We start from the raw sequence: 26,434 nt of genomic DNA, 5'->3' as shown, positions 1-26,434 counted from the left end.
CTCAGTTGCCAGGGGAGGTAACAGCTAGACTGGGGTGGTTCCCTCCTTCCCCCTAAAACCAACTTTACTACTGAATTACTATTTGAATTACTTTACTGCTGAATTGTTTCTCCAACATCCAGGCAAGTATTGGGCAAAAGAGCCCAACAGACATTTCTATTGATGTGTAGTTTAGAAAAGCAAGCACTCCAGAGTCACTGTTGAAACCCAACGACATCATTCAAAGTGTAACAATTCCAGCCTTGCACGCTCCAATCAAAACTATTCCTCGCGTGGCCTGTTGTGGGCAGCAGGAAGCTAAGTGGATGCTCTGGGTCTCCTACCTGTGGGACGTCATCGTCGTCATCGTCATCACTTTCGTCGTCTGCAATGGGAGGTGGGTGGGGGTCTGGGCCAGAGGTGATGAAATTCTCATAGCTAAGCTCTACTTTGTAATGACAGGAAGTGTCACTGTCGTATTCTGTAACAAAGCACAATGACAGTGAATTCTAGGCAAGAGCAGGCCAGAAAAATCATGCACTTCTCACCTGGACAAATCAGATTCTCTTCATTTACATGATAGAAAGACTCCTAGGACTTGTAGGGATTTTCAAGGGCAGAGCCAGGGACTAACTAATTATTTATAATTACCCTGTATCCTACAATAGGTTTTATAGGTATAATTCAACTCAGAAGAATCTAGAAAGTTCTTCATCATAAGAATTAGACACTTAAGACCGTCTGCAAACCAGTATCCCAAGGGGCCAATATGACTTAGAGACATCTTTAGTTAGAAAAGCTCAGTTATATTCATTTTGACTATGAAATTTTTCAAATAATAGAAAGCTTTTTAGTGCACACCTATATACCCACCACCTGGATTCCACAATCACCATTTTATTATTCTTTGATGACCTCAGTTTTAAAATGATTCAAAGAAATGATCAACATTTTATTTATTTTATTTATTTTATATATTTTTATTGATTTCAGAGAGAGGAAGGGAGAGGGAGAGACAGAAACATCAATGATGAGAGAGTTGTCATTGATCGGTTGCCTCCTGCACACCCCCGACTGGGGATTGAGCCCGCAACCCAGGCATGTGCCCTGACTGGGAATCGAACTGCGATCTCCTGGATCCTAGGTTGATGCTCAACTGCTAAGCCACGCCTGGCCGGGCATGATTAACATTTTAAAATGAGGAGATTTCATATAAAATTCTGGAGTTTTTATCTCATAAAAAATGGACAGTCTTTCATGCTTGCACTTCCATGTGGCCACATTCCACGTGGCACTGAGTGGTGGCAGGCTTCCTGTATATGAGAGATGCACTTTCCAGTCTGCTATGCTTCCTCCTACTCCCCATTTCCTTTCACCGGGCCAGTTACCCTACTCCCCACGGGCATCAAAATGCGCCCATGTTCAATGGACTTCTGGAACTAACAGCATTCCCATTCCCAGGATGCAGTAGGGCCCTAGGAGGAGGTGGCTTACGTTGTTGAGCGGTGGCCACAGCCGCAATCCGGCATGGTGGCCCATGAGTGCCCGGGTCTGAAGCAATGCTGGTGCCAGCATCATTATCACTGTCAGATGCCATGGCAAAGGGCAGGGCCTCGAAGTTGGCGCTGATTTCCTCTGCCAGGTCAGTGCACAGGTCAGCGGCATTGCGGTGGGCCTGCCCTTCGGCATAGGCGAACGGGCGGGAGCCAAAATTAGCTCGAGTCTTGGTGTTCTGGAAAGGATGGCAAATAAAGGATTTGAGAGAACTTAAGCTTATATACTTTTAACACCCTGAGGTGTTCTGGAAAGGATGGGAAATAAAGGATTTAAGAGAACTTAAGCTTATATATTTTTAACACCCTGAGGTGACCCTCACTAAATGTCAAACCGTAAGAATGGTCCCAGCCATGGGGCAGCCAAGGGGCTGGTGTAACTGAGCACACCAGTGCTCAGAGCCCTGCCTACCCTCACCTCGTGCTCTCACACTCTTTGCTACCCACAGTGACCTTTCTTGTTTCCAACACTGTTCCTTTCTACTTGATGCCACTGCATATGCTGTTCCCTTCACCTGGAACATACTTTCTTACAATTTTGTCTAGTAAGACCAATAAATATTCCAGATCTGGCTCAAATATCACTTCCTCAGGGTAATGAGGACGTGATCAGGTTTGCTTGATACCTGGTTTCATAAAGTCTACAACTTGCAAACACACTGTAATGATTAGTCTTATGCGTAGCTTGCCTGGCTGGCCACACGGTGCCAGATTAGCCATTATTTCTGGACGTGACTGGGCGGGAGTTTCTGGATGAGATTAACATTTGAATTGGTGGACTAAGTAAAGTAGATTTCCCCCTTCCAATGTGGTTAAGCATCTTCTAAAGTACTAAGGAGAATTTGTTTTCCGTCCCAACAAGATAACCTGCCTTTTTCTGAATGTGAACTACAGGCCACATCCCACCAGAGACGTCCTCGAGATAGGGTGAGAGGCGCTGCCCGCAGTATGTGAAGTACACCCGGCCCTTGGCTGGTTGCCCCGGAGGAGGTGGAGTCCCCTCAGTTCTCTCCCAGCCGATTCCTGCCACGTCACCTGTGGCAGAGAACAGGAAGTAAACGTGTTTTTCCCCTCTTACTATTAAATAAATGTCCAAATGCTGATAAGGCCACGCATCACTGGTTACACATTAAATTCAGCCTTTATTTTCCTGGCAGTCAAGACAAAAAGGAAAAACACTGGGTATGATTTTTTGAATGGATGAATACAAGTTTTTTCTTTTGACACATGGACAATTACTTATGGCATGAAGGTAAAAAGGTAGTATTTTCTCAATATAGAAGATTTAGAAATTAGAGGAACAGAAGTAAATGTGACTCCTCAGTTACCAAATGAGGCTCTAAGGTAATGGCCTCATAAAATGACAGGTTTGGCGTATACTAGGAAACAGCTATGATGAGCGCTTGGTTTTCACTAAAAGACAAAATGCCTGTTTCCAGTTGCTAAGCTTATTTAATTTTAACCTACTTAGACCAAAACCTGGGAACAACAGAAATACAGAGGGTAAAAGAAAGCTCCTGCTGCACTCACCAGGAGAGAGGGTCACATCTAAGCGGACACTCTTCCACTGCAGTAAACTGGAGCCATTGTAGTGCACGGCCCGGCCATTGCTGTGGAGAAAACAAGGGGAGTCAAAGATGAGGCTAATCCACCAGCACGGAGGCAGGGGAGCAGTGAGTGGGCCAAGGGGGTTCAGTGGCATGAAAGTAATTAGTAGAGAAATCCTAACAGCGATTCTCTTTCCCTAAACGTGAATATTTTTCCAACTAGTATTTTACACATTTGGGGGAATAGAGATTACAATGATATTACTTTAGTATTAAAGCACCCAACTCACTACTTTTTGTTAAGTAACAGTGATAGTAGCCACTTACTTATGGAAGAGACAAGTGCCCACTGGATTAGTCCAAGCCCCATCTCGCTTCTCTGCTTCTGTAGCAAAGCCAAAGGAAACGATTGGTCCAGTGTCGTCATCAGTATCTCCATAGGAAACAATTTCAATTTCCCAGTAAAAAGATGGGGCCTGAAGAAACACCGGAAGTAGCTATCAGAGGGCTCAACTTGCACAGTTGAATTAGATTTTTCTTTCAAATTTGAAGAGGTGACAGCCAGAGTGTCATGAGATTTCTCACCTGAACTGGTAGTGGTGAAGTGGCATAGATAAAGGTACCCCGGGGCAGACCGCCCCCAGCGCTGGGGTCAGCCAGGAAGGTGACAGAAGTAAGGTGTGATGAGAACATGCAGGCTCGAACAGGTGGGAACACTCTCGAGGGGCTCCAAGTTATCTCTTTGGGCTGCATTGGGGGAAAAATCTCATTCAACAGAATTGCAAACAAACCCTTTACTCCCTCAAAGAAGAAAAATAATTTTTACTTAACAGCATATCTCCCCCCCCCCCCCCCCGCCAAAGGAACCTTTTCTTTATTTAAAAAAGGCAGTCTCCTTCCCTATCTCAGTTCTGCTCTCTAGAAATAATCACTTTCTGAACTCTTTTAACTGTTAACTCTGATATTTACCTCTATTTCTCCTTCCATGCTTATGATGCTATTTTTTAAAAAATATATCTTTACTTATTTCAGAGAAAGGAAGGGAGAGGGAGAGATAGAAACATCAATGATGAGAGAGTCATTGATCGGTTGCCTCCTGCACACCCCCGACTGGGGATCGAGCCCGCAACCTGGGCACGTGCCCTGACCAGGAATCAAACCGTGATCTCCTGGATCCTAGGCTGATGCTCAACCCCTGAGCCACACCTGGCCAGGCAGATGCTATTTTTAATATCCCGTTAAGACATCATTTATCCTCTATTATGACAAAGAGATTTTAATTCCCACCTGCCTACTTCTCCTTACACACATGTACATGCACAGGTCCTCCTCCCCTCATACTCCCTGTGCAGCTATAGGACAAATTTTAGTTCAGTCGGTAATCAGAATTTATATTACTATGACTTAATATTTAGCTCAAAGCAACAAAGGAGTTTATGGTTATACTCCCTTTCTTCTTGGTTAGGTTGATTGCTTCAGTTTTCTACTTTTGTCATTTTTAATGAATCTAATCATAAAATTTCAAGCTTCTCTATCAGATAAAAGCATATATTTTTTAAAACCCCTCCATTTCACTTTTATCCTAAAGAAAGAACTTAAAGATCAGCTCCAAGGATGCTCTGATCACTTTTAGGATGAAAACCGGACAAGATGTGGATTTGCAACAATGAGAACCTGAGTGAGTAAACTGAGGCACAAGCATATGCTGGACTATTAAGTTTCTATTGGCTGATGTGGAAAGATACTCACTACAGAAAGGAAAGAGCTACACACAAAGCAGTATGGACTACAGAAACCCATTTTTGTTAAAAAAAATAAATTATAGGTAACTGGAGATGTTGAGATTTCAGGAGACATTTCTTTATATATATATATTTATTTAATTTTTTTTTGAAATAATTCCAAACCTATGAGAATACTGCAAGTTTTATACACTCTTACTAAGATACACAGATTTTTTTGAAATATAATCCACATAACATATAATTTACCCATTTAAAGTGTACAATTCAATGGTTTTTAGGATATTCAGGGTTGTGCAACCATCACCACGACCTAATTTTAGAACATTTTTGTCCCCCTTAAAAGAAACCTTTACCCATTAATAGTTACTCCCCACCCCTCACCCCCAGCTCCTGGCAGCAAGCAATCTGCTTTCTGTGTCTATGGATTTGCCTGCTCTGGACATTTCATATAAAGGGAATCATACAACACGTGGTCTTTTGTGACTCGCTTCTTTTGCTCAGCATAATTTCAAGGTTTACTCATACTGGAGTGTGTATTACTACAGTGTTACTTCTGAAGACTGAACAGTATTCCACTGTATGGATATACCACACTTCACCCATCCATTCATTAGCTGATGGACACTCAGGTGGTGTCCCCTCTCTGGCTATTATGAAGAGTGCTGCTGGGGGCAGTCACAGATAAGCTAATCGTTAACAATTTACAACTTCCGCTTTTTAATCACTGCTTCATTCTCTCTCTACACATCCTTATTGTTATGAGATAGACTACAGATCTAAAACTTTTAAAAAGTTTTCTTTTTCTGTTACTGATAACATGGATATTTACAAATTAATGAGTTCTGCTCCTCTGCTGTAATCTCTCAATACTCAGGCTGTCAAATCAATGTGCTTTGACATTCCAAGATGATAGCATGTCCCTGCAGAATATACACCTCTAAACGGCTTTGCAAACGCTCACTCTAAATACTACTAATGTGCCAGCCAGACAGTCTTCAGTGCTGGGAGCTGCACTCGGGCAGGAGGCGTGGGGCCTGCCGAGGGCTCACCTGTCTCCGGTCGGCCTGCAGGGGAGGTGGTGGGGGCCGAGCGCAGTCCCGGTAGAGCATCCGCAGCCGCTCGCACTGCACCTCCACGACGGCCAGGCGCTCTCCTGGAGGGGACACAGCAAATATGTGGAAACAGGTCCTACAACCCTGAGAGGGCTCCAGCTCTTTTGGAGTAGGGTCAAAGCAATAAAATGCTTGCAGAGATTATTCAAATTCTTACAAAAGAGCAAATATCCTCAGCCATCTTTGTCTACTCCACGTAGCTCAGCAGCAGAGCAATGGGGCCAAGAGCACAGGGATCTGAGCTGGGCTGCCTGGGTTCAGAATCTGACTTCCTTCCTCAATATTTGACATCTCACTTCCAGTACAGGGAGCATAACAGTGCCTGTGCCTCACAGGGTGGTTGTGAAGATGAGATGAAAAATTCAGGAGAGGCTTTAACCAAGTCCCTTGCATGGGGCAAACACTCAAATGAAAGCTGTTATTATCATCTAACAAATGAAGGCTATTACTCTAAGTGGATTTTTTAAAAGTCCAACACCAACTGAACATCTCCTATATGCAAGGCACAGTGCTAGATGCTGGAGAGTACAAAGATACAAGAGCAGAAGTCCTCAATCCAGGAACAGAGATAAGACATGCACAGGCCTACATACATATAATACAGAACATAGTACAAGGCTGTAGTATGTTATTATATGATATAAGGCACAAACACAGGCTCGATGAGTGAGTGGTGACTTCATTCCAGGATCCAGAAAGGCTTAATGAAGACAGTATTAAATTAGACCTTGGAAAACACAGGATTTCAATAAGCAGAGGAGAAAGGGAATTCTGAGTCACTTGGCACTATGAAAATAGAATAGTCAAGAGTCATGTCTCAGGAGTACCTTACATGACACACAAACATTTATTCAAAATGGACCAAAGACCTAAAAAGACCTATAGCTATATAACTATAAAACTCTGAGAATGTAGGTATAAATCTTCATGACTTTAGATTGGGCAGTGGTTTCTTAGATATGACACCCAAAGCACAAATAAGTAAAAGAAAATTAGATAAACTGGACTTCATCAAAATGAAAAGTTTTTGTATTAACATGTCAAAAACAGTCTGAGTATCACGTAAAACAGGGAAGTCAGAGAGGAGAACTGAATCCAGAGTGAATAATGACGATGGTTTTAAAATTGGCATATTCGTGAGGCTGGGGTCCTTCTAAGAGGAACAGCTGCCAGGCCTGGGCCTTGAGGGCAGGACGGCCCACACAGAAGCTGGGACAGCACAGGAGAGGCAGCCAGAGAAGGTGGGTCTGGGCGGACCTCTGAGCACAAAATAAGATTGAGGACTTTTTCTGGTTTCTGTAAGACTTTTCTTCAGTTTCAAAATCTGTTTCCTATGCTACTTCAGCCAAGGGATTAAGTTAACTTCTCAGGAATATTTCTTCATGGAAAAAAGCTCTGTAGCACCATCTTCCTACATCAAATGGAATTAGATACTCTTCTTTGGATTGGAGAAACTATAACATTTAGATATGAGTTAGTTAAAATTACAATGGTCAAATCTTATTTCATCCCACATAGTAAAATAATGGAAGGAATTCATTGAATTTTTTTTCATTTTAGAGACTCGATAATATGATTGCCTATAAATTTTATAACATTTTCATATATGAAATAAAAAATATTAACACATTACAAATAAAAATCAAAGAACTTTCTCTTCTACCCACCACCTTGAATCTTCTTTATGAAACATCATTTCTTCTAAGCATGTCTATGACTCCTTGAAGGCTATGAGCATCCACTGTTGTTTTGCAAAGTAACCCAGATGCTGTGGGGGAGGGGTTTACAGGTAAATGGGGAATCAGCAACTTTATATTTGACAACACAGGGTGCTATTTTAGAATATAAATCGATGTATATAAGCTTATAGTCTTCTCTTCTGTAGCAATTACTAAGTACTTCTCATACGTTTCTCTCCAACCCTCTGTCACCACAGAGTTCTTTTCCACTAGGAAAAAGGGGTTAGGCGGGATGTTAGTAAAACCATTTGAGATCACTGCTCTAAATTATTATAATTTCTAGTCTATATACTGAGCACTGAAGTTAATTTCACAGATTAAGACCTCTTTATTTCATAAAATGTATAAAAGAGGATACTCAGGAAGAGTCCTATAGAAAAGCAAGCGATTAATTCCGCAAGTTATATGCTTGCTAAAATCATTCAAAAGTGTCTTATATGCAACCTAAACCAAGAATATTAAAAAGCAGAGGCAGGGAACTAAGGACCTATCACAAGTATAACATTAAATTACGGGCAAAAATTAGTCAGAAGTAACTTCGCCTAAGAAGTCTAGCAAAGTCCTTCTCTTCTGTCCTGTTTCTCTGTTCTCGGGGTTTCTCTGAGTTTTAACAAGTCCCTGGCTCCACAGCTCTACGTGTGTTAGAAGAAGGGGACTTGAGAAGTAAAACAGGTACAAAAGAGGACACGCTGAAAGGCAACAACGCCAGAAATCACCACTGCGTGGGAAAGGGCAGAAACGAGATTACACAGTGACTGAAAATGCAACCAAAACGAGGACCAGTAAGTAATGTGAACAAGGCGACCAGAAGAAGCATAAACAAAAACTGCTCAGGAAGCTCAAGGCTAATTTCTCCCTCACAGCTGATGAGAATGCTGCTACTGGAAGAGTGAGGAGCCAATGCCGCCCCAATTGTGAGCCATTTCATACAGGGTCCAATTATATCCTTGGGACAAAGCATGAACTTTCACTTAAAGCACCCAGGCAACTACCAGTTTACAGGAAATCTGAGGACAAAAGGACACAGTAAATGACACCAGAGGGATACAATCGGCAAAACCCAGACTGTGGGAAACCTTTCAACAAATAAATCGCAAGGGAAAAAATGATACTGAGGGGAATCTAGATTTTAAAAGAAATCTAAAAGACACAGCAATGAATTACTGTATCAACTTTGCTTGGATCCTGATTCAAATAAACAAATGTAAAAACAAGTATGACTTTTTGAGAGAATTAGAAAGCTGAACATTGAATAGATATTTAATAATATTAAAAAATTACTGTTAATTTTTTAGATGTGATCATGGCATAGTGGTTATTTTTTTAAGAGTCCTTATTTTTTTTAGACACACATACAAAAATATTTACGGATAAAGTATCTCAAAATCTGCTTAAAAACAATCAGGAGGGTACAGCATAGATGAAACAGGGTTGGCCATGAGTGATAACTATTGAAACCAGGTGATGGGAACATGAGGGTTCACTATATCAGTCTCCCTATTTTTGTATTTGTTTAAACTTTTTCGTAAGCACGCAAAGAAACACACACACACACACACACGCATAAAGGTGGGTGTTAATGCAAACTCCTGACTTTGAATTCAAATGCAGCTGATCGCAATAGTCAGCAAGTATCTCCATCCCTAAGGACCATTCATAAACGGATCTAACAGGGAAATAAAGGCAATGAACTAATATAAATGGAGGAAAAGAACTCTGACATGGTCCTTAAGTTAACCTGAGAAGTACCTATTTCTGTTATCAAATTATAATGTGCTGACAAAAACTCAGTAAGATAAGGTAAGACACTTCCCATACAGGTACTCACCAGCACTGCATTCCTGGGCTACTAGGTTAAGAACTTCAACAGCTGCTGGGCACTGTTGTATGAATTCTTCACAAAATAAGCTGTCTTCTAAAAGCTGGGCCATGACCAGGCATGCTCTTAATGTTAAAAGATTTACAATATTTCAAAGTCATCAATGTTCATTCTCTAAAAAGTCAACTGTGAAAAACATTTCAATCAATTTTGTCCCCTAATTTACAACAAGGTTCAAACTCCCCCTTCCTCTTGCTTTTTTCTGAACTGGATTGGTCTGGAAATACATAAATAACTTCTTTTCCCACATAGTAACTGCTGACACTGCACAGCCAATCAGAAAAGGGAAAAACGGTTGTCTCCTCCATTAAATGGAGACACAAAGTGCCAGGTGAGAAATCTGCATTGTCTCAAAAGCTTTCCCTAAACTGCGCTGCATGGGCAATATTAGTGGTTTGGGAACAAGAGGAACTCAGACACTTGGAATATCTGTATTGTTTTCATTCTCACCTGATTCAAAATACACGAGAGCTTTCTGAGAAGTCTTATTATCAAAAGTGAAACTTGTTTCTGTTGTTTAATGGTAAATGGATGTATCTGCAGGAAAAGACTGCTTTTCTTTCCAACGCCAACACTTGTGAGCATTCCCTAGGTTTCTCGTTACCAGTCTGGACAGTGATGGAGCAGGTGCATACATACTAAGGTTTCCTGAACCATTTAAAAGAGGCCAAGTGACAGAGGAATTCCTGTGATAGAACTAAGTGCTTTTACCAAAGCAAATCAGGGGAACCTTCTGTATGCATTCCATACAGCACATTTTGATTATTTATTTTTATAGGGGAACAGCTCAACTTTATTACAAAGTGCAAAGATTGGGGGCCCACCAAGCCTAGAGTGCAGGGCCCCACCAAGGACCCTGCCTCTGCAGCCTATACCATCTCGGCACATCAGGGGGTCTTTGGAGGGTGCTCACCTTGTTCTTATTTCAGCCAGGAGCCGAACAACTGCCATCACAGGAGCCGACCCATCTCCTGTTGCAGGAAGTGAGGTGTGAATAGAGAGACTTCCCTCCTGAGGAAGCAACATGGACTGGACTGCCTGTACTACCTTCTCAGTAATGGACAGTTTATGAAGAGGCAATGCCTGATGGTGGGGGGGGCATGGCAAAAAGTTAAATTCAAGTAGTTAGTTTATAAGAAATGAGGGTGTTATTATCTGGAGTTAATTCTCAAAATACCAGTTAAAAAAATAAAATCACCATACAGAAAATTACAAACTAGACCAAGACAATTAAAAATACAACACAATGAAATATTTCTAACCCAAGAATTGAATTTTGGCATTGAGATAAGAATTTTCACACAGATGTGACTATTAAATAATCATACCCAATAAATAAATACACATCGCAAGTAAATTTAAGACAACCAGTATCTGTACTTCCATACTGTGCATACTACTCATCACAGTGTGGTTGCCATTTGCAGTGACACTTTATAATGCATTTAAAATCACCTTACCTCAGATCTTGGAACACAAAGTCTAGACAACGGAATAGTCAGTGTGTCTGATGCTTGCGAAGTCTTTCTACAGTCTATGGGTGGGAATCTGACTGTAGCTATACCTTCCTGTTCATTGATAGAAGCCACTATTCCGATGCTTCCTGATATTCCTCTGCCTAAAACCTAGAGACACAGATGGATCAGCACCACCTACAGGCTCTGACAGTCAAGCAACTCTACAGGTGACAAGTAGGAAGAGTAAGTTCACAGCTGTCATTATGGGCATTACAGTAACAATTTATTATGATGCTGACACTAAGTCCTGAACATGAGTTACAGCAACAGGTCCTAAAACCTGTTAAGGTGACCACGGTATGATTTAATCTCAAAACTTTCAATTCTAAAATACTGCCAATATTAACGACACCACGGGATGCAAATATTACAGTTAACACCACACAGTATTATTCTAATATTTAAATAGTGTGCAACAATGGGGATTAGAATTCACGAGTTTCTCAGATTCCTTATTTAGCTTGAAGGACCAAGGATTTTTGTCCAACTAGGTGGACAACACTCATCTTACAGATGGTCAATTGATCAATGGATTCTCACATTTGGGAAAAAGCAATGATGGGAGGACAGGGTGGCTGGTTACCTGAACCTCAGACCCTGTCTTGATTGTCTCTTTGAAGCCTCCAAGTGCACACAGTGCGGCAACAGCCTGGCGGGCAATCCTCTGAAGTTTGGCGAGTTTTCTGCCACTACTGCTTCCATTTTCCAGAATGCTTTCTGCATATTTCCCCAGTTGTGGAATGTACATCAGTGCACGAGACAGAACCTAAACATAAGCAGCAGCCCGTGGAGGAGGAGTCAGAGCTTTGGTCATTTTGATACTAAGGGAGATGAAGTGTCTATGACAGTGACTAGGACCCATGTGCTGAAGGAACTGGGGGGGGGGGGGGAATGAAATAACTATTAGGCAAGACCACTGGGATTCCTGCCATATTTGCCTTAGGTAACTGGGCAGAACTGGAAATACACAATCTCAAAATATGGGAGCAATAACGATGCGTTAATAAAATCCCTAAAGCAAAGCAAAAACTTATCTGAAGGAAAACCATTACGGCATACTGCCCACGTCTCATCACCCATTACCTTTAGGACACGGTACATAGAGTTCACTTGACGAATGACTATGGGAAAGGGGAACTGATTACAGATTTCCAGCTTCACTGGTAATGATGAATTACTGACAGAGCACTTAGGAAGCGTAACTCACAGAGGCCTCTGTAGACTTAGCAAGTACCCTTCACAAATGCAATAACCAAGGCTGCGTGGTTTCCTAATGTTGGTACTACTAGAACATGAGCAAGAGGAGAAACAAGGGGTGCCATTCTTTCCCTGAGAACTCTGTTCTGTCTTCTGCAAGATTAGAACTGGCAGTGACAGGAGATGTAGGTCAAGAGTTGAAACTACTAAATCAAAGCAAATTCAAGGGGAAAAACAGGTACAAGCATAACTGGCCAATCTGGGAAATCCCACTTTACTGAAAATGTCCCCTGTGAGGCATGATTCTAAAGGAACCCTACCTCCCTTCCTCAGTTAGGCAGGGACACCACACTGACCTTTTCTGCTGTAGTGGTCCATATCTGAGCGGCGTTTGATTCAGGGGCCATCAGCAAGCTATGCAGCAAGGCGATCACTTCTGCTGCCATGCTGTTTGCCACATGCCCACTGATGAAGGGGCGGACGGGGTCAGTCCTGCAAGTGCCAATGGGGAAAGCTATCAGTGCCCAGTGCCATGGTTAAGAATGGGAAGAAATGGCTTTAGTATTGGGCTCGGATGAAAACATTTTCTATTTATACAAGAAAAGAGATTGCATTGATTGAGAAAAAGCTGTTTTCATTGGGAAGAAATCACCTCTCTCATATTCTCTCTGGTAACTGAAGACTCCTCTGAAACAATGGACCCCAACCTTTGACTGTGTAAGTCCTCAGGCTCGAGAAGAGGTACTGCCTGTATCTATCTGCGCCTGCTCGAAAGCACAGAACACTTGGCACAAACTCCCCAGAGTCAACACTCATTCATCCTTTCCTCTCCCAGAAAGAGGGTTATGTATACAGCTGGGATGGTGCAAAGTACTGTTTGGAAGAAGTAAAGGCAGCAAGGCCAGAGTTCACTAACACTCAAGACAACTGTGGCTGGTGCTTCTGGTAGTGGCCTTTCTCAGAACAACAATCCTCTGGTTATAGGTTGTCCTCTCAGCCAGGAGGGTCTCCCTGCTCGTCCATCACAACCTCAGGTGAGTATTTTAAGCCCTCAGTCCCCATTTCCAGCAGGTCAAGGGGTTGATATAAAATTAAAACCCTAAAAACAAACCCATCACAAAGTAAATGTGAGAAGTGTGTGGACGGGCTCAACCCTATGAAAGGTTTTACCTCGCAAGATCGGAGTTCCTCTCTCGGCAAATGGAGGTCTGTGCGGTTTTCTTTTTGTCACCCGTGGACAGTCCACTCACAGTCTCTGGGTTGACCGATTCTACCGGTGGCCCGACACTGACAATGAGGCCCGACTGTGCCCACTTGGTTGCTTTCCGGAGAGCAGCGGCAGCCTCTTCTGTGATCACTTCACAGCAGCCACCCTGCAGGGCAGTTTGAAGAGTTCTCGATAGTCATGTCACTCGTCTCATCACTATACTTTGTAAAACCTGTTTTTCCAATTACCAAACCAATCCAGGTTCATTTTCAAAAATTCAAATATTAAGATATTATATGTAGGAAGGGAAATTCCCCACAACGTCCCATGTCCTCACGTAGACACAGATAATGGTTAGTCTTCTAGATGTTTTCCATGCAAATTCTGACTTACATAATCATGGATCACCCTACATATACAGTTTTTCCATTTATTTCTACCAGTTATCAAAATACCATGAACGTGTTCCTATGTTGGTACATAAAGAGTTATCTGACTTTTTTTTATAGTTGTACAGTATTTTACTATGTGAATATAACAATGTATAATTTTTTTATAATTTAAATATTGAGATATCATTGACATATAACAATTTCTTTAACCACTCCCCTATTTATATGTACACATATTCTACTTTGCTCTTTACAAACAAAGCTGTGAAGAGCATGGTTTTCTCTGGACTCTGGAGAATGCCTCCATACCCTCACCTTGCAAATAATGGGTACTGCCAATCTTTCTTAACTTTACCCATCTGCCAGGTGAAAAATGACACATTACTGTTTTTATTCCTTTCCTTTATTTATATATTGTATAATTTGTGAGCCTGTGCATGTTTTTAATATTTTGATGGGCTATTTGTCTTTTTTTCTTATTATCTATTATTACTCTTTAACCGCCTTTCATCTATTATTACTTTTAAAGTATTTTTAGGCTGTAAAACTTTCCTAACAGAGCTAAGAAAAAACTTCTAGGCCAAAATCAAGAGTTCTCTTTTACATTTTAACATTAATGATAAATTGATTTGACTACTTCTCTTGAAAATGGCCCCAGTTAAGCCACTGACTTCAATGTCTTACCCTGCATCTTTGTGGGAACTTGAATTCATTAAAAAAAAATTTCTTGTGAAAACCTGAAGCAGGGCAATGTTCTTTAATCGTGGGTCTTGTCAGAGCAGGTGTCTCCATATTAGGGTTACCTTGGTCATGTCTCGATCCATTTTCACAACTTTCTCCATGTTGGCACCCGTACCAAGTCGGAAGGGCCGTCCTTCAGAGCTACTAAAAAGGGAAGGAAAGAAAGGCAAGGATCTTACAGGCATGGTCAAAGGTGGGGGCTGCATGCCATGAGGCAACTCAGTAATGGTCAGGCCACCATTATAGGTTTTTAAAATCCACAGTAAGACTCATTCTCCCAAAAATAAAATGATCTTCTATTGCTTAATTATAGCACTTTAAGGAATCAAAACAACAGCTGTTTTTAGAGTTTAAAAAGAATTAAAAACCTATGTGAAAATGATGTACAAACTAAAGAGCTGAATGAAATTGAGAGCCTGAACCTATAATAAAGGGAAGGCCGGGCACACACCAGGCACTCATTAAGTGACCACAATCCCAAAGTAGGGGAGTTTATCAACAGCATAGAGTCGATGCCTTGGTGGGAATGACTGGATCTCCCTTTCTAATAATTCAGCTTCCTCTGCCACCAAATTTACACTATGACATTTTGCAATGCCCAAGATATTTCTTGGAGATTTCCTCATCTAAGCACTGACCGGCCCTGATCCTGTTTAATTTATGCCAGCAGCCCATTAATGCTTTCAGTTGCCATGATGGCAGACAAGGGACCCAATTATGAAGATAACATCATCATGAAATCATTTATTTAAAGAGAGGACTCTTCCACCTGAGACATAAATACCTGCTCTACATTCCCTTGTGTTCCATGGCTGGCCTTCCTGTTGTCCTGGATCCCACTAATAGGGCCCCGCAGGTTTATAATCATCGGACAATAATGACATATTTCTACTTCCTTGTTGGGCAATTATACCATTCATACTTCAATGAATAAAAACTTTTAAAAAGGTCCTCTTATTTCTCCACCCCACAGTCAATGGTATCCTTAAATTTACTGATAGCTGAAGGACACCAATAACACTGCTTCCATGATTCCTTCTCAAAGCACAAGTCACACTGTAAACTCTCCATCAAGAGAGTTGGGTTTAGAGAGACAGTACTGAGATGTGGTTAAGTTGTGAATAGAGATGCCTGTGTCTGCATTTCAGCTCAGCTTCAGTTTCTCTATCGGTAACAATAGTGATTTTGTCTTAGAATTGCTAAGAGGGCTGAGACAGTTAGCATATGTAAGGGGCTTAGCACAGGGCCTTCTACATAGTTAGTGCTTGATGACATGCAGCTATTAAATCACTGTCACCTTAGTAATGGCTGGAGAACTTCATGAGATGACTGGTCCTCCCGCTTGTGGATAAAGATAGAGAGCTTGCCATCCACTGCTTCACTCTCTTCCCCAGGATCTTTATCTCCTTTTAAGGAATTCTTGGGACTGGTTTTTGTCAACGTGGTGTCAGGTTCGGAAGCGGTTGGAGAAAGAACTGTCTGACACCCTTTAAGCAAACAGAAAAATTGCAACATTCGTGCAGGGAGAACACTGGTTTTGGAATTTCTCTTCCTCCCCCTCTCCCGTGCCCTTTTCCATTTCTTTTATCACAGGAAGCATAGCTGCCACTGTGGGAACGTAAAGGCTCAGTCTGACTACCCACAGAAGCAGGCACTTCAGTGCCATTCCTCCTGTCCAGAAGCTGCTCACCTGGGACCACGTAATCTGCCAGCTTTGCTAAGAGCAACGAGGCGATCTTGGATGCTGGGTCACTGGGATCCTCCTGCTCACTGTTGAGGGAGGGCACAGAGTAGCTCCATGGCGGGAGCTCCACGTTCCCACAGTCCTCCACACTCATCAGTGGGAGTGCTGCCCGGCACAACTGAAGGATGATGAGCACCAGCTTCGGGGATGGGCGCTGGTCAAGCAGCAGGGACAGGAGCTTGGACACACAAGCTGGCTGGCTGAGGATGGCTTTCCCTATGTGGCTCCTGGAAAAGATGGGAGAAACAGCACACCACGCTAGGAATGGTGGCCCAGAGAAATTCAGAAGCGGTCCCCAAGTGCGGTTAAACCAATGACGCCTCAGATTTCCTGAGGAAGACATGGATTTGTTTTTTGGGTTTTTTTGTGTGTTTTTTTAAAATATATCTTTATTGATTTCAGAGAGAGGAAAGGAGAGGGATAGAGAAATAGAAACATCAATGATGAGTCATTGATCGGCTGCAGCCCGCAACCTGGGCATGTGCCCTGACTGGGAATTGAACCCCGATCGCCTGGATCCTAGGTCGACGCTCAACTGCTGAGCCACGCCCGGCCAGGCGGGAAGACATGGATTTGAATTATGCTTTTATGATGGAGAATTAGGGTTTTATGTAATTATCTAATGGAAGCTCATAACTGACCAATAATACTTAAAAAGAAAGGTTTTTAAAATATTTTCTGATCCCCGATGTTTACTTAAACGAGATCCTGTAGTTTGGCATGACTCACAGAGCACCAAGACAGAAATGCAACCGAGAAGCCTCACTGCTTATCTGTTAATCCTTCTTAAGGACCACCCTGAGACCAGAGGTGCCATGTAGCGCTGTGCAGGCCTCACCAGCCCAGGATTGGCCATAGGTGAAGCTGTCACATGTCATTAAGGAGAAAGCACCGAGTCCAGCAGAAGCCAAACGTCAGGCAGCCTGTGCGGGGGGCCTCGTGACTCACACGTGATGGTGCTAAACCTCCACAGAGATCTTCTTTTAAAGACACAGCATGGGAAAGTGAGTTAACAACAGGTCCTTGCTATAACAAGGGTAAGGATTTTGGTTATTGGCTGCAAATGCACAGACTTGAAAGGGTAGCAGATGTACCTGCAAAGTATTAATAAAGCAAATGATAACATATTATTTTATGGTCTATTTTTCAGTGACTTTATTGTCTACTATTTTTCCTGAGGCAGGAGCATGTCAGAACAGCCTAGTAATTTCCGTGCTTCAAAAGACAAGGCCAACCAAAGGAGCCCCAATCATTCAAGAGGGAAGCTGCCTGCTCCCAGGGCTCCAGCGGGACCTGCCTTACCTCGAGAGATCATTGAGAAGACTGAGGACGTCCTGGAGAGCATCGTTCCCCGCAGCCTGGTTGCCACAGCACTCAGTCGCTCGGGCAAGATGGTTAGTGAGAAGGCTGGACACCTGACGGGCCAGACCTGAGTGCACGGCCTCTGTGGAGCCACCTTCAGAGTTAGAGAAAGAAAAGGCCTGGTGAAACCCCAAGAACCATGGCGAGCCTCCAGCTTGGAAAGTCCTCCCTCTCGGTCCCCCTGTGTTAAAGCCCTACTCCCTTGCCCATTTTCTCTTTAACTTGCTCAGTATTTCATTAGCCATCCAATTAGTATCTCCTCATTAGCTAATACCTGCACATAAAAAGGTAACAGAATATTGAAAAAGGATTCAATGTCAGGGAAAGACATTATTCTTAATTAAAACGAAATATAATTAATCCACACAAAACCATAAAATAGACTGTGATTGACGGAAGAATCACAATTTTACTGCAATGAAAACATTAATTTTTAATCCACACCCTACCTCTTCTTAAAAATAAGAGCTTTTTGGATCTTTCTTTTTTCACTGTAGTTCTAGAGTCTCCCCCCAATCCAGCACCCAAGCATCTCTTATAAAAGCCACAAAAATTTTGTGTCTTTTCCTGAACTTCTCTGATCTCTTGCATCCCTGGGCCTACATTGCTGTTTATCTGCTTGAAAGGCTTCATTACCCTGCAGGGAAACTGACAGGTCGCCGTCTTTGGTACGCACTGCCCAATCCCTACACAGCTGGTCTGTAGGAAGCTCTGTGGTCCCACAGCACTTTGTATGCACCTGGATTATGGCATCGACTACCCTGTAACTACATGTTCACTGGTCTACTTCCCCCATTAGGCCTCTTTTTTTTAAAATTGATTTTAGAGAGAGAGGAAGGGAGAGGGATCCTGCTCCTTACCTTCTTCTTTCTCCCACTCAACGCAGCGGTTGGCAAGCACCTGGAAGGCTGCCCAGGCCATGGTGGCTACCTTCTGCTTCTTGGTTTGTTTCTCACTGGAGCTGGACTCAGTCTGACTGCTCAGGCTACACAGTCGATCCATGAGCTGAACCAGGCCACTGCGCACCAGGCACTGCTCTTCACTCCTGGGCCAGGCAGAAAGAGTTGTTCAGAACAAACGTAACTGACCAGGCCTCAGGAGCCTCTCACTTAAGACTCAGGTTATCAAAGGACAGAAAAGATGTTGGTATAGTTCTTTGTCTACAACTTAGGACACTACCATGTATAACTGAACATAGATATATTTTTGTAGAAAGAGGATTTCCTTCATAAATAAGGAACTTCAAGTTCTGGTTTGTTCATACAGAACAGCAAAGTAAAAATTGAGGGTCTCAACTCAAGGTGGCTATAATAGAAAAAATTATGTATTTTACACAAGGGGACTCAAAGAATGGCTTCATGAGTGCTTGACACCTCCAAACTATTAACTGAGAGACTAAGAGGAAAGAGATGCACACATGCAAAATGTTTTTTTGTGAAAATTGTAAGTAATTTCCTAGGGACCTCTTTCTTTCCTTCAAACCTCTCCGTTCTGACAATGTAATATAATCTCTAACAGACACATCTGATCATGTAGGAGCTCAACAATAAGGAATTTACATAGTGACTTCAGGGGTCAGGAGGCAAGCTCATTTAATCAGAATGATATCACTGGATAATCAAAGTAAAAATACCCAATTTTTTAAATATAAAATTACTTTTATTTAATCAACTACACTGCGGTATAACTTACATACAATAAAAAGCATTTCCCTACTTACCTGGTATAAGGTATGGTGCACAAGAGCCCGATGCTATTTGCACACGCAATAGGGTAACGAGCACACAGAGACACGACAGAGGTCATGGTCTCGCCAAAGGCTTCCTGGACTTGCTCGACCATCCCACCACAGGTTAGTTCTTCAATTCTAAGAAAACAAAACCAAACTCAGGCTTCCTGAGCCATGTCAAGAACACTGATGGTGAACATGAGAGCAGGAGAGTTCTGAGAAACCCAAGTGTGTCTAACGAATCCAGAACTAAAGGGATCTTGGAGATCACTATTTCCCAAACTGCAGGACCACAGGATTTCTAAGTGTGCCTCAAAGACAATGCCCCCACTCAAGAGAAATCTAAGGAATCCTAGGATAGGTAAAGTTAAGCAGGGCTCCCTACGAAAAACAACCTGGCCTCTCCTAATTGACAGAAATTTCTCAAGATATTCTCATAAACTCCTGGTTAACACATTTTCCTCCAGCCACTGCCCTCTGTTGGCTAGAATTCCTCAGAGAGTTGCCAGGAGGCACAGAGAGCCTCCAGCAGTCCCAGCCCAAGACTTGGAGAGAAAGGCCTTTTCTATTTCTATTTGAAGGTCTTTGAAGCCCAGTAGGAAACTAGTCTAGAAAAATTCCTCACAAATAAGTTACAAAACCTTCTTCAAAATTAGTATCTACAATTATGTTTTTAGAAATTAATCCAGTAAATAAGCATAAAAGTATACAAAAATATGGGTATAAGGATGTTGACTAAAGCACTATTATTAATGCAAAAACAAACAAAACAGAAAAAAGAACAGGAGGGAGGAAAGGGGAGAGAGTAAAGAAAGAATGAACCAATGTGTCCATCAGCAGGGGATGCATTAAATAGTATAAAATACAGGCATCCATACAAAGGAGGTCCATGAGGTTCTTAAAAACTACAAAACAGATCTATATGTAGTGACATGAAAAGATAGAGATACCCAAGATATATGGAGCAAAACAACTCAGATTACAGTAAGGCATGTATAATATAATCTGAATTAAGTAAAAAACATCCTCCCACACACACTTATGTGTACAGAGACTTAAACAGCTATTGATGTATGTGTAGTTGATACAAGCTGTTAATAAAGTGGAATTTAGGAGGAAAAGGTGAGTAAAGAGACTTATTTTCTGTGATATATGCTGAATTTTTTACAAAATCTTGAACTACTTTTATTAAAATAAAAATATAATATTTTAGGGGAAAACATAAGCAAATACCACTGTCTATGATTTGGCCCCAAGAATAATCTTTGGGAGGGCTTTTGCCCATTGCAGACAGGACAGTATAAACCAAGAGAAACAACTGACCTGGGTCCTCCCTGAAGGACCATCGTCACTGGACCCACAAGATGCGTCACTCCCCCAACTCGCACAGCTGCGGTCAGCAGTTCGCGCATGTGGACCAGGGCCTGCTTGCGAGTGTTTCCTCGCCGCCACCTCGTCTGTGCAGCCAAAAGGAAGCTGCTGCTGGACACCTAAAATGCACAAGAAAGAATACACCTGACTCCTGCTGTCGCAGGGCTGCAGTGCTTTTCAGTGCTATTTATCAGTAGTGGAAAAAACACGACATACAGCTTGGTCAGGGTTGGTGCCGATGAAAGCAAATAGCTGCCCCAGCAAGACACTGTAGGTAGGCTTGTCCCTGCTGTCCTCGATGGCCAATGACTGCAGGAGTGTGAAGGAGCTGCTTCGGTGGCTGGTCACATGGCGCCGCCTACAGAAAAGAAAAGAGTTGTTGGCTGGAAAAACGAGACTCTCAGGGGGGTTGTTTTGATGAAGAGCATTCGACTGCTTGTGGGAATCCAACCTTGGCCATTAGCCATTTACCTCTGATTTGCTCTAGTAAATTCCAAATCTTCATTACCGATCATTTCCAGGTCAGAGGGAGCCGACATGCTACGAAGGAAAACAGGCTGCCGCACAGCATGAGATATCACCTTTGTTTCAGAAGCGGATTTACAGGCTGGAACAGAGAGGAAAAGGTTGACATAGCTGCCAGTCCATTTGTAAGGAGAGCAGCAGCACAGAACTACCAAACAGCAGAGTCAAAGTGTCCAGTATATACATTTTATTCCTCCTTCCATATTTATTAAATAACTGAGCTAGACTCTGAATTAGGTGCTGAGGATATAAAGATAAATAAGATACAGTTCCTCTCCTTTAAATATAATTAATAGTCGTAAATTAATCTACTAAGAACATTTCAGAAAGTACTATTTCTCTAAAACTTTGTTTTTAATAAATGTTTGGTAAAACACACATGCATAGCAGATTCAAAGTACTTAGTAAATACATTTTTAAAAAATGTAATTTGAATTAATCTCAAGAATCTTTTTTATCTGTTGCATGGCTGATGCTCAGCTGACTCACAAAACACCACTTGAACTTAATGAAAAGCATTTCTCGGCTGGAAAAAGTAAAAGGCAAAATAAAAGATGTTGAAATTTCCCTTTTCTTCCTTACTGGGAGTACACAGAGTGATTTTTTTTTTTTAAAAGTAGCTGATGCACATTTTGCGAAGACTACTGCGGAGAGCCTGTGCAGGGCTGGCTTTGAGCAGTACCCGGTGTCTCCGCAGGGGTCCCCGAGATGCTTCTGGTGAGGCCAGACTGGGCGGCGATGGTGACGTGCAGCAAGAGCTCGGCTCGGTTCATTAAGCTCTTCACTAGCGTCTTCGTTTTAGCCAGTGGGTGCGAGGGTTTCTGAATAAGAGAATTCACTTCTTGTAGGAACTTCTCCCTATAAAGAAAGGCTCATGTGCATTTAGTCGATCTCTAGTTTCCCAAAACCAAAGGTTTTTCATTACAAAAAACATGAGAAGACAGATGGGAAACTAAGCAAAAGTCATGTGATAAATACTGCTCGCCTCCCCCTTTCCCTACCTGAGGGGAACAGTGTTATAAACTATGGTCAGTTTTAGTTCTTTGTGCCCAGTTTCAAAGGCCGTGGTGTTAACTTTTGAAGGTTAACATCAAAATTTCCAAATGACTTCTAAGTCTAAAATCTAGTGAATGCACAATATTTTTTAAATATCTGTTGAGACTAGATCTTCACATTTTTTGAGCACCAAGGGAATAAGTTAGCTTTACACAATTATGAACATCACTAACCTCAGTGATAGGACCATGTTTTCAAGATCATTTCCATCAAAGGAGACTTCCTTCATGGAACACAAAAGTTCTAGTTCTTTCATTTTGTTCTAAAGAAGGAAAAATGAAGAAAAGATGGCATGCAGGCTCTGCGAACACCAAGTTTCACTGTACATGTTAAAAAGAATAGAAAATTTCAGGGGGGAAAACACCACCTTTGGTCCATATTTCTATGCCAGAAGCACATTTGTAAGTTATTATTTGATATTTTAATGATTAAAAGTGGTATTGGCCACTTTCTGGGGATCTCTACAGTGCTTGTTAACTCTGCCTTTGATTTATTTTTTTAAGGCTGAGAGCAAAATCTGATGATGGCGACAGCTTCTTTGTAACACTATTAATCAGTCAAAAAACAACTTCACAGGTAATTTATTACTTGTATTATTGGCATATTGGTCTAATAAATTTCAATTCACCCTTTTAAAGAAAGGCACATTTTCAGGTGTGGCACATCTTAGGCGTGGCAGGATTCGATCTCGCGCGGCACGAGCGCGCTTACCTCATTGAAATGGTAGTCGTAGAAGAAAGGCATGTTGCTCTCCAGTTTCCCCTGTGTGGCATCGTCTACCTCACTCTGCCATTTCTGTTCCAATTCTGCAACGCTCTGACACATTAAAATATAAAACAACGTGAAAATCGATGCAAAATAAAAACAAGTGCAATCTGTAAATTCCATAATTTTAGTCATAATTATTATTAAAAATTCCGATCACTTTGTACCTTCATGAAGTTTCCAGGAAAGAAATTATTCCCAGCAGTTATGAGAGAAATGTTGGTGTTTCAGGCTTTGCTTACCTGCAGCTGTCTCTCCATGGCATTGAGTTTCTTAAAGGTCTCGCCCATGATTTTACACAATAAATCATATTCCTCGGCATGTTCTTCTTGATACTGGAAATTCATTAGGGACTGCAGTGCATCAACCAAGTTCAAGTGCTTAATGACACACGATACCACCATCTCCTCCATCACATCCGGCTGAATTACTTCTCTGGTATTAAATGGGAAGTAGTCAGGTATATGCCACGCACTCAACTTACCAATAGTTTTTTTATAGGTCAAAGAACATCAGCTTTGATGTAAATATATTGAATATTCTCCAGACCTACTTTATGCCAATAAAGAGGCATGGCCATTACATGATGGCTTTCCTATCAAGTTGGCAATAATTAAATATATTTAACTAATGAAACTAACATTGATTGAGAACACTGAAAATCAAAATTAAAGATACTTCACTTTCTATGATTTATACATTTTGAGCTATAGTCACATTAGAGCTGGATGAGGTTTCAGGCTTAAAAAAGACCTTAAGCACCATTTATCTGCCAATTAATCTTATGCAGTTTATGGCTGGTGGTATTTCATGTGTATGGATGTTGGGCTAAGAACAATGGTGCTTCTGTATTTTTTCATTTTAAATGTCATCTGTTCTTTAAATTTTTCTCTGAAATGGCTAATCTTGCCTCAGAAGGCAGAGCAGAGGCCTGCAAAGTAGACTTCGCATTAAGCAAGTATACCACGAAGACATCTGTAACTGCAAGGCTTCACGCTCTAGAATAAAGACCCCTTCCTGACCATCTCAATAGGCAGCAAAAACAAAGAAACACCTCTAGACTCTATGGAAACAAAAGGTGATGACTACCAGTAGAAGGTAAAGCCACCTGAGAAAAACCTAGAACTTGTCAAACTGTAGCATGCATCAGAATCATATGGAAAAGCTGTGAAAACCAGGATCACTGGGCCCCATCCTCAAAGGTTCTGATTCAGTAGGTGTGAAACAGGGCCCAAGAAGTAACAAGTTCCCAGGTGATGCTAACTGCTGACTGGAGGCCCACATTTTGAAACTTGCTGACCTGGAATACCACCAGGGGATACTCTCCAGAGTGCTTGGTTACCACTCATTAAGTAAACATAAAATTAAAGGTTCATTTGCTAGACTATAAGAAAATACCCCCTTCAACTGTTTCAACAACTTTTTCCATTGGGAAAAATGAAATGCTATTTAGCAACATACTTTATACTTGGTCTAAATTGAGGTCTAGCACGCCCAGAGATTTCCCTGAGCTTTATCATGATTCCTGGAGGTAGCCTGATCCGGGGCAGGTCAAAGTAGTGTCCAACTGGAGGCACGAGGACGTCAGAGGGGTAGGTGAATTCTCTGTCTTCCTCAATGGTCAGAGGCAATGGAGACGGGCTTGGAGTAAGAGCGGGGGAGATCACACCGTTGGCCTCGACCTGCCACTGGCACCTGAATAGAGAGAAAAGAGGTTCTTCACTCCCTCTTTTACCTGGAAAGCTACTTAAAGTTTGCAGATAAATATATGAAGGATCACATTATGTGAGCATATTATACGAAACCACATCTTTGGGAATCTACCTCCTTCTCAACATTTTATTATAAAAACTTTTAAACATATAGAAAAGTTGAAAGAATTACTTGGTTAACACCATATATCCACCTATCACCTAGGTTCTCGAATAAACATTTTGCCCTGTTTGCTTTGTCTCCCATTTGGTGATGCTTTAATTTAATTACACAATATTTGCTGGAGAAAAGTTTATGCAGCTCAAGGCTGCAATTTTAAATTTAGTAAAGTAAGGGCCAGAAGGCACTTTGGTGTAATTTTCATTTTACTTCTCAGACACGATGACACCCATGGGATTGTCAGGCAGTAGGCACAATCAGCTGGGAAACACTAAAAGCTGTTTTCCACATCAAGTCCTTTTTCCTTTGTGAGCAAAACTAGCCCAGTTTGAGCCTTTTGTTACCTCTGTAAAAGTTTGGACCGCAATAGCTCCTGACAGGCTTCTTCTTCTCTGGTAATTTCTGGTCCATTGTACAGGATTCTTAACATGGAACAAGCTAACACAGACAGACCTAAAGCCAGGTCTACCAGAAAGGGCAAGCCTCCTGACACATCCTCCGAAGACTCCTACAATGCAGAAAGGGGCAAACCACACTGGTCAGTGTACACGCGTAGCCCTTCCACCTGTGCTCACCACACTGCACTGTCCCCAACCACAGGGTCACAGAGCAGTAGGGAGTACACTGCTATGGGACACAGGGACAGCACCCAACACCAGCACCCAACACTCATAAGCAGATAGATGGTGGCACTGGAATGACCACAGAGCGAAGTCTCAACACAATTCTGGAGAGAGAACAGCCAATAAGACTTCACATTAGAAACAGCACAAACCGCACGCACAGTTCTCTGGGTAACTGCTTCTCTGCGGTGCCTGCCTGGGTATAAATCACTGCTTCGTTTTGTCACCTCCACCCTGTGCTTGAACCAAGACACTGTCAGTGATGACACCGAATTCATTCCATAAATATTCACTGAGTGCCCCTGTGTACCAGCCACTGTTCTAGGCTGAGGCACAGCAGAGAACAAAACAAAGCTACCTGCTCCGGCAGAGCTAACATTCCAGCAGAGGATCCACGCCAGAGTCCCAGCTTGCTCAAACTTCAGCGATCCCCCAATCTAAGATAAGCTGTACAAATTAGACAATTGAGGGCTAGTAAACTCCTATTGCTCCCTCTCCTTTTTTTCATGTGGGAAAATAATTTATTTACATAGATTCCAGGGGCGGGAGGATAACTGCTGTGCATTGCTGAAATGAGTAACTTAAACCTGTACACAGAGCATAACACAAATAATCAGAGACAGACCCAATCAAGCAAGAAGAGCCTCCGGGAATAGAATGAAAATAATCTGACTCTACTGCTCTTAAAACCTGGAGTCCAAGTGCTTAGTGGCTGAGCTTTCTCCGCCCTGTGGAAAGACACTGGAGGCAGATCACCTCTCCAGGCTTTGAAGACAGAG

General features: G+C 42.0%; 1 protein-coding gene across 4 annotated transcripts in view; it reads right to left on the bottom strand.

Annotated features, from left to right (window-relative positions):
- The window catches only part of HECTD4 (HECT domain E3 ubiquitin protein ligase 4), a 120,861-nt gene that overhangs the window by 30,993 nt on the left and 63,434 nt on the right, over nt 1-26,434 (bottom strand). For all 4 annotated transcript variants that reach the window (XM_081123446.1, XM_081123447.1, XM_081123448.1 and 1 more), the window contains exons 24-51: nt 25,377-25,540; nt 24,622-24,855; nt 23,403-23,595; nt 23,107-23,211; nt 22,569-22,657; nt 22,022-22,197; nt 21,286-21,421; nt 21,031-21,172; nt 20,767-20,933; nt 19,435-19,581; nt 18,575-18,759; nt 17,655-17,808; nt 16,299-16,579; nt 15,906-16,095; nt 14,671-14,752; nt 13,439-13,641; nt 12,625-12,760; nt 11,655-11,837; nt 11,015-11,179; nt 10,468-10,637; nt 9,504-9,619; nt 5,874-5,977; nt 3,665-3,826; nt 3,407-3,555; nt 3,063-3,142; nt 2,404-2,567; nt 1,474-1,711; nt 324-460 (exon numbers count right to left, since the gene is read on the bottom strand). In XM_081123446.1, coding sequence (XP_080979572.1) covers nt 324-460; nt 1,474-1,711; nt 2,404-2,567; nt 3,063-3,142; nt 3,407-3,555; nt 3,665-3,826; nt 5,874-5,977; nt 9,504-9,619; nt 10,468-10,637; nt 11,015-11,179; nt 11,655-11,837; nt 12,625-12,760; nt 13,439-13,641; nt 14,671-14,752; nt 15,906-16,095; nt 16,299-16,579; nt 17,655-17,808; nt 18,575-18,759; nt 19,435-19,581; nt 20,767-20,933; nt 21,031-21,172; nt 21,286-21,421; nt 22,022-22,197; nt 22,569-22,657; nt 23,107-23,211; nt 23,403-23,595; nt 24,622-24,855; nt 25,377-25,540 — 4,452 coding nt within the window. The remainder of the gene's footprint in view (nt 1-323; nt 461-1,473; nt 1,712-2,403; nt 2,568-3,062; nt 3,143-3,406; nt 3,556-3,664; nt 3,827-5,873; nt 5,978-9,503; nt 9,620-10,467; nt 10,638-11,014; nt 11,180-11,654; nt 11,838-12,624; nt 12,761-13,438; nt 13,642-14,670; nt 14,753-15,905; nt 16,096-16,298; nt 16,580-17,654; nt 17,809-18,574; nt 18,760-19,434; nt 19,582-20,766; nt 20,934-21,030; nt 21,173-21,285; nt 21,422-22,021; nt 22,198-22,568; nt 22,658-23,106; nt 23,212-23,402; nt 23,596-24,621; nt 24,856-25,376; nt 25,541-26,434) is intronic.

Source organism: Miniopterus schreibersii, assembly GCF_964146895.1.
Source record: "Miniopterus schreibersii genome assembly, chromosome: 20".
NCBI classification, from domain to species: Eukaryota; Metazoa; Chordata; class Mammalia; order Chiroptera; family Miniopteridae; genus Miniopterus; species Miniopterus schreibersii.
Note: the sequence above shows the minus strand (reverse complement) of the source record. Positions and strands in the feature narration are given on the sequence as shown.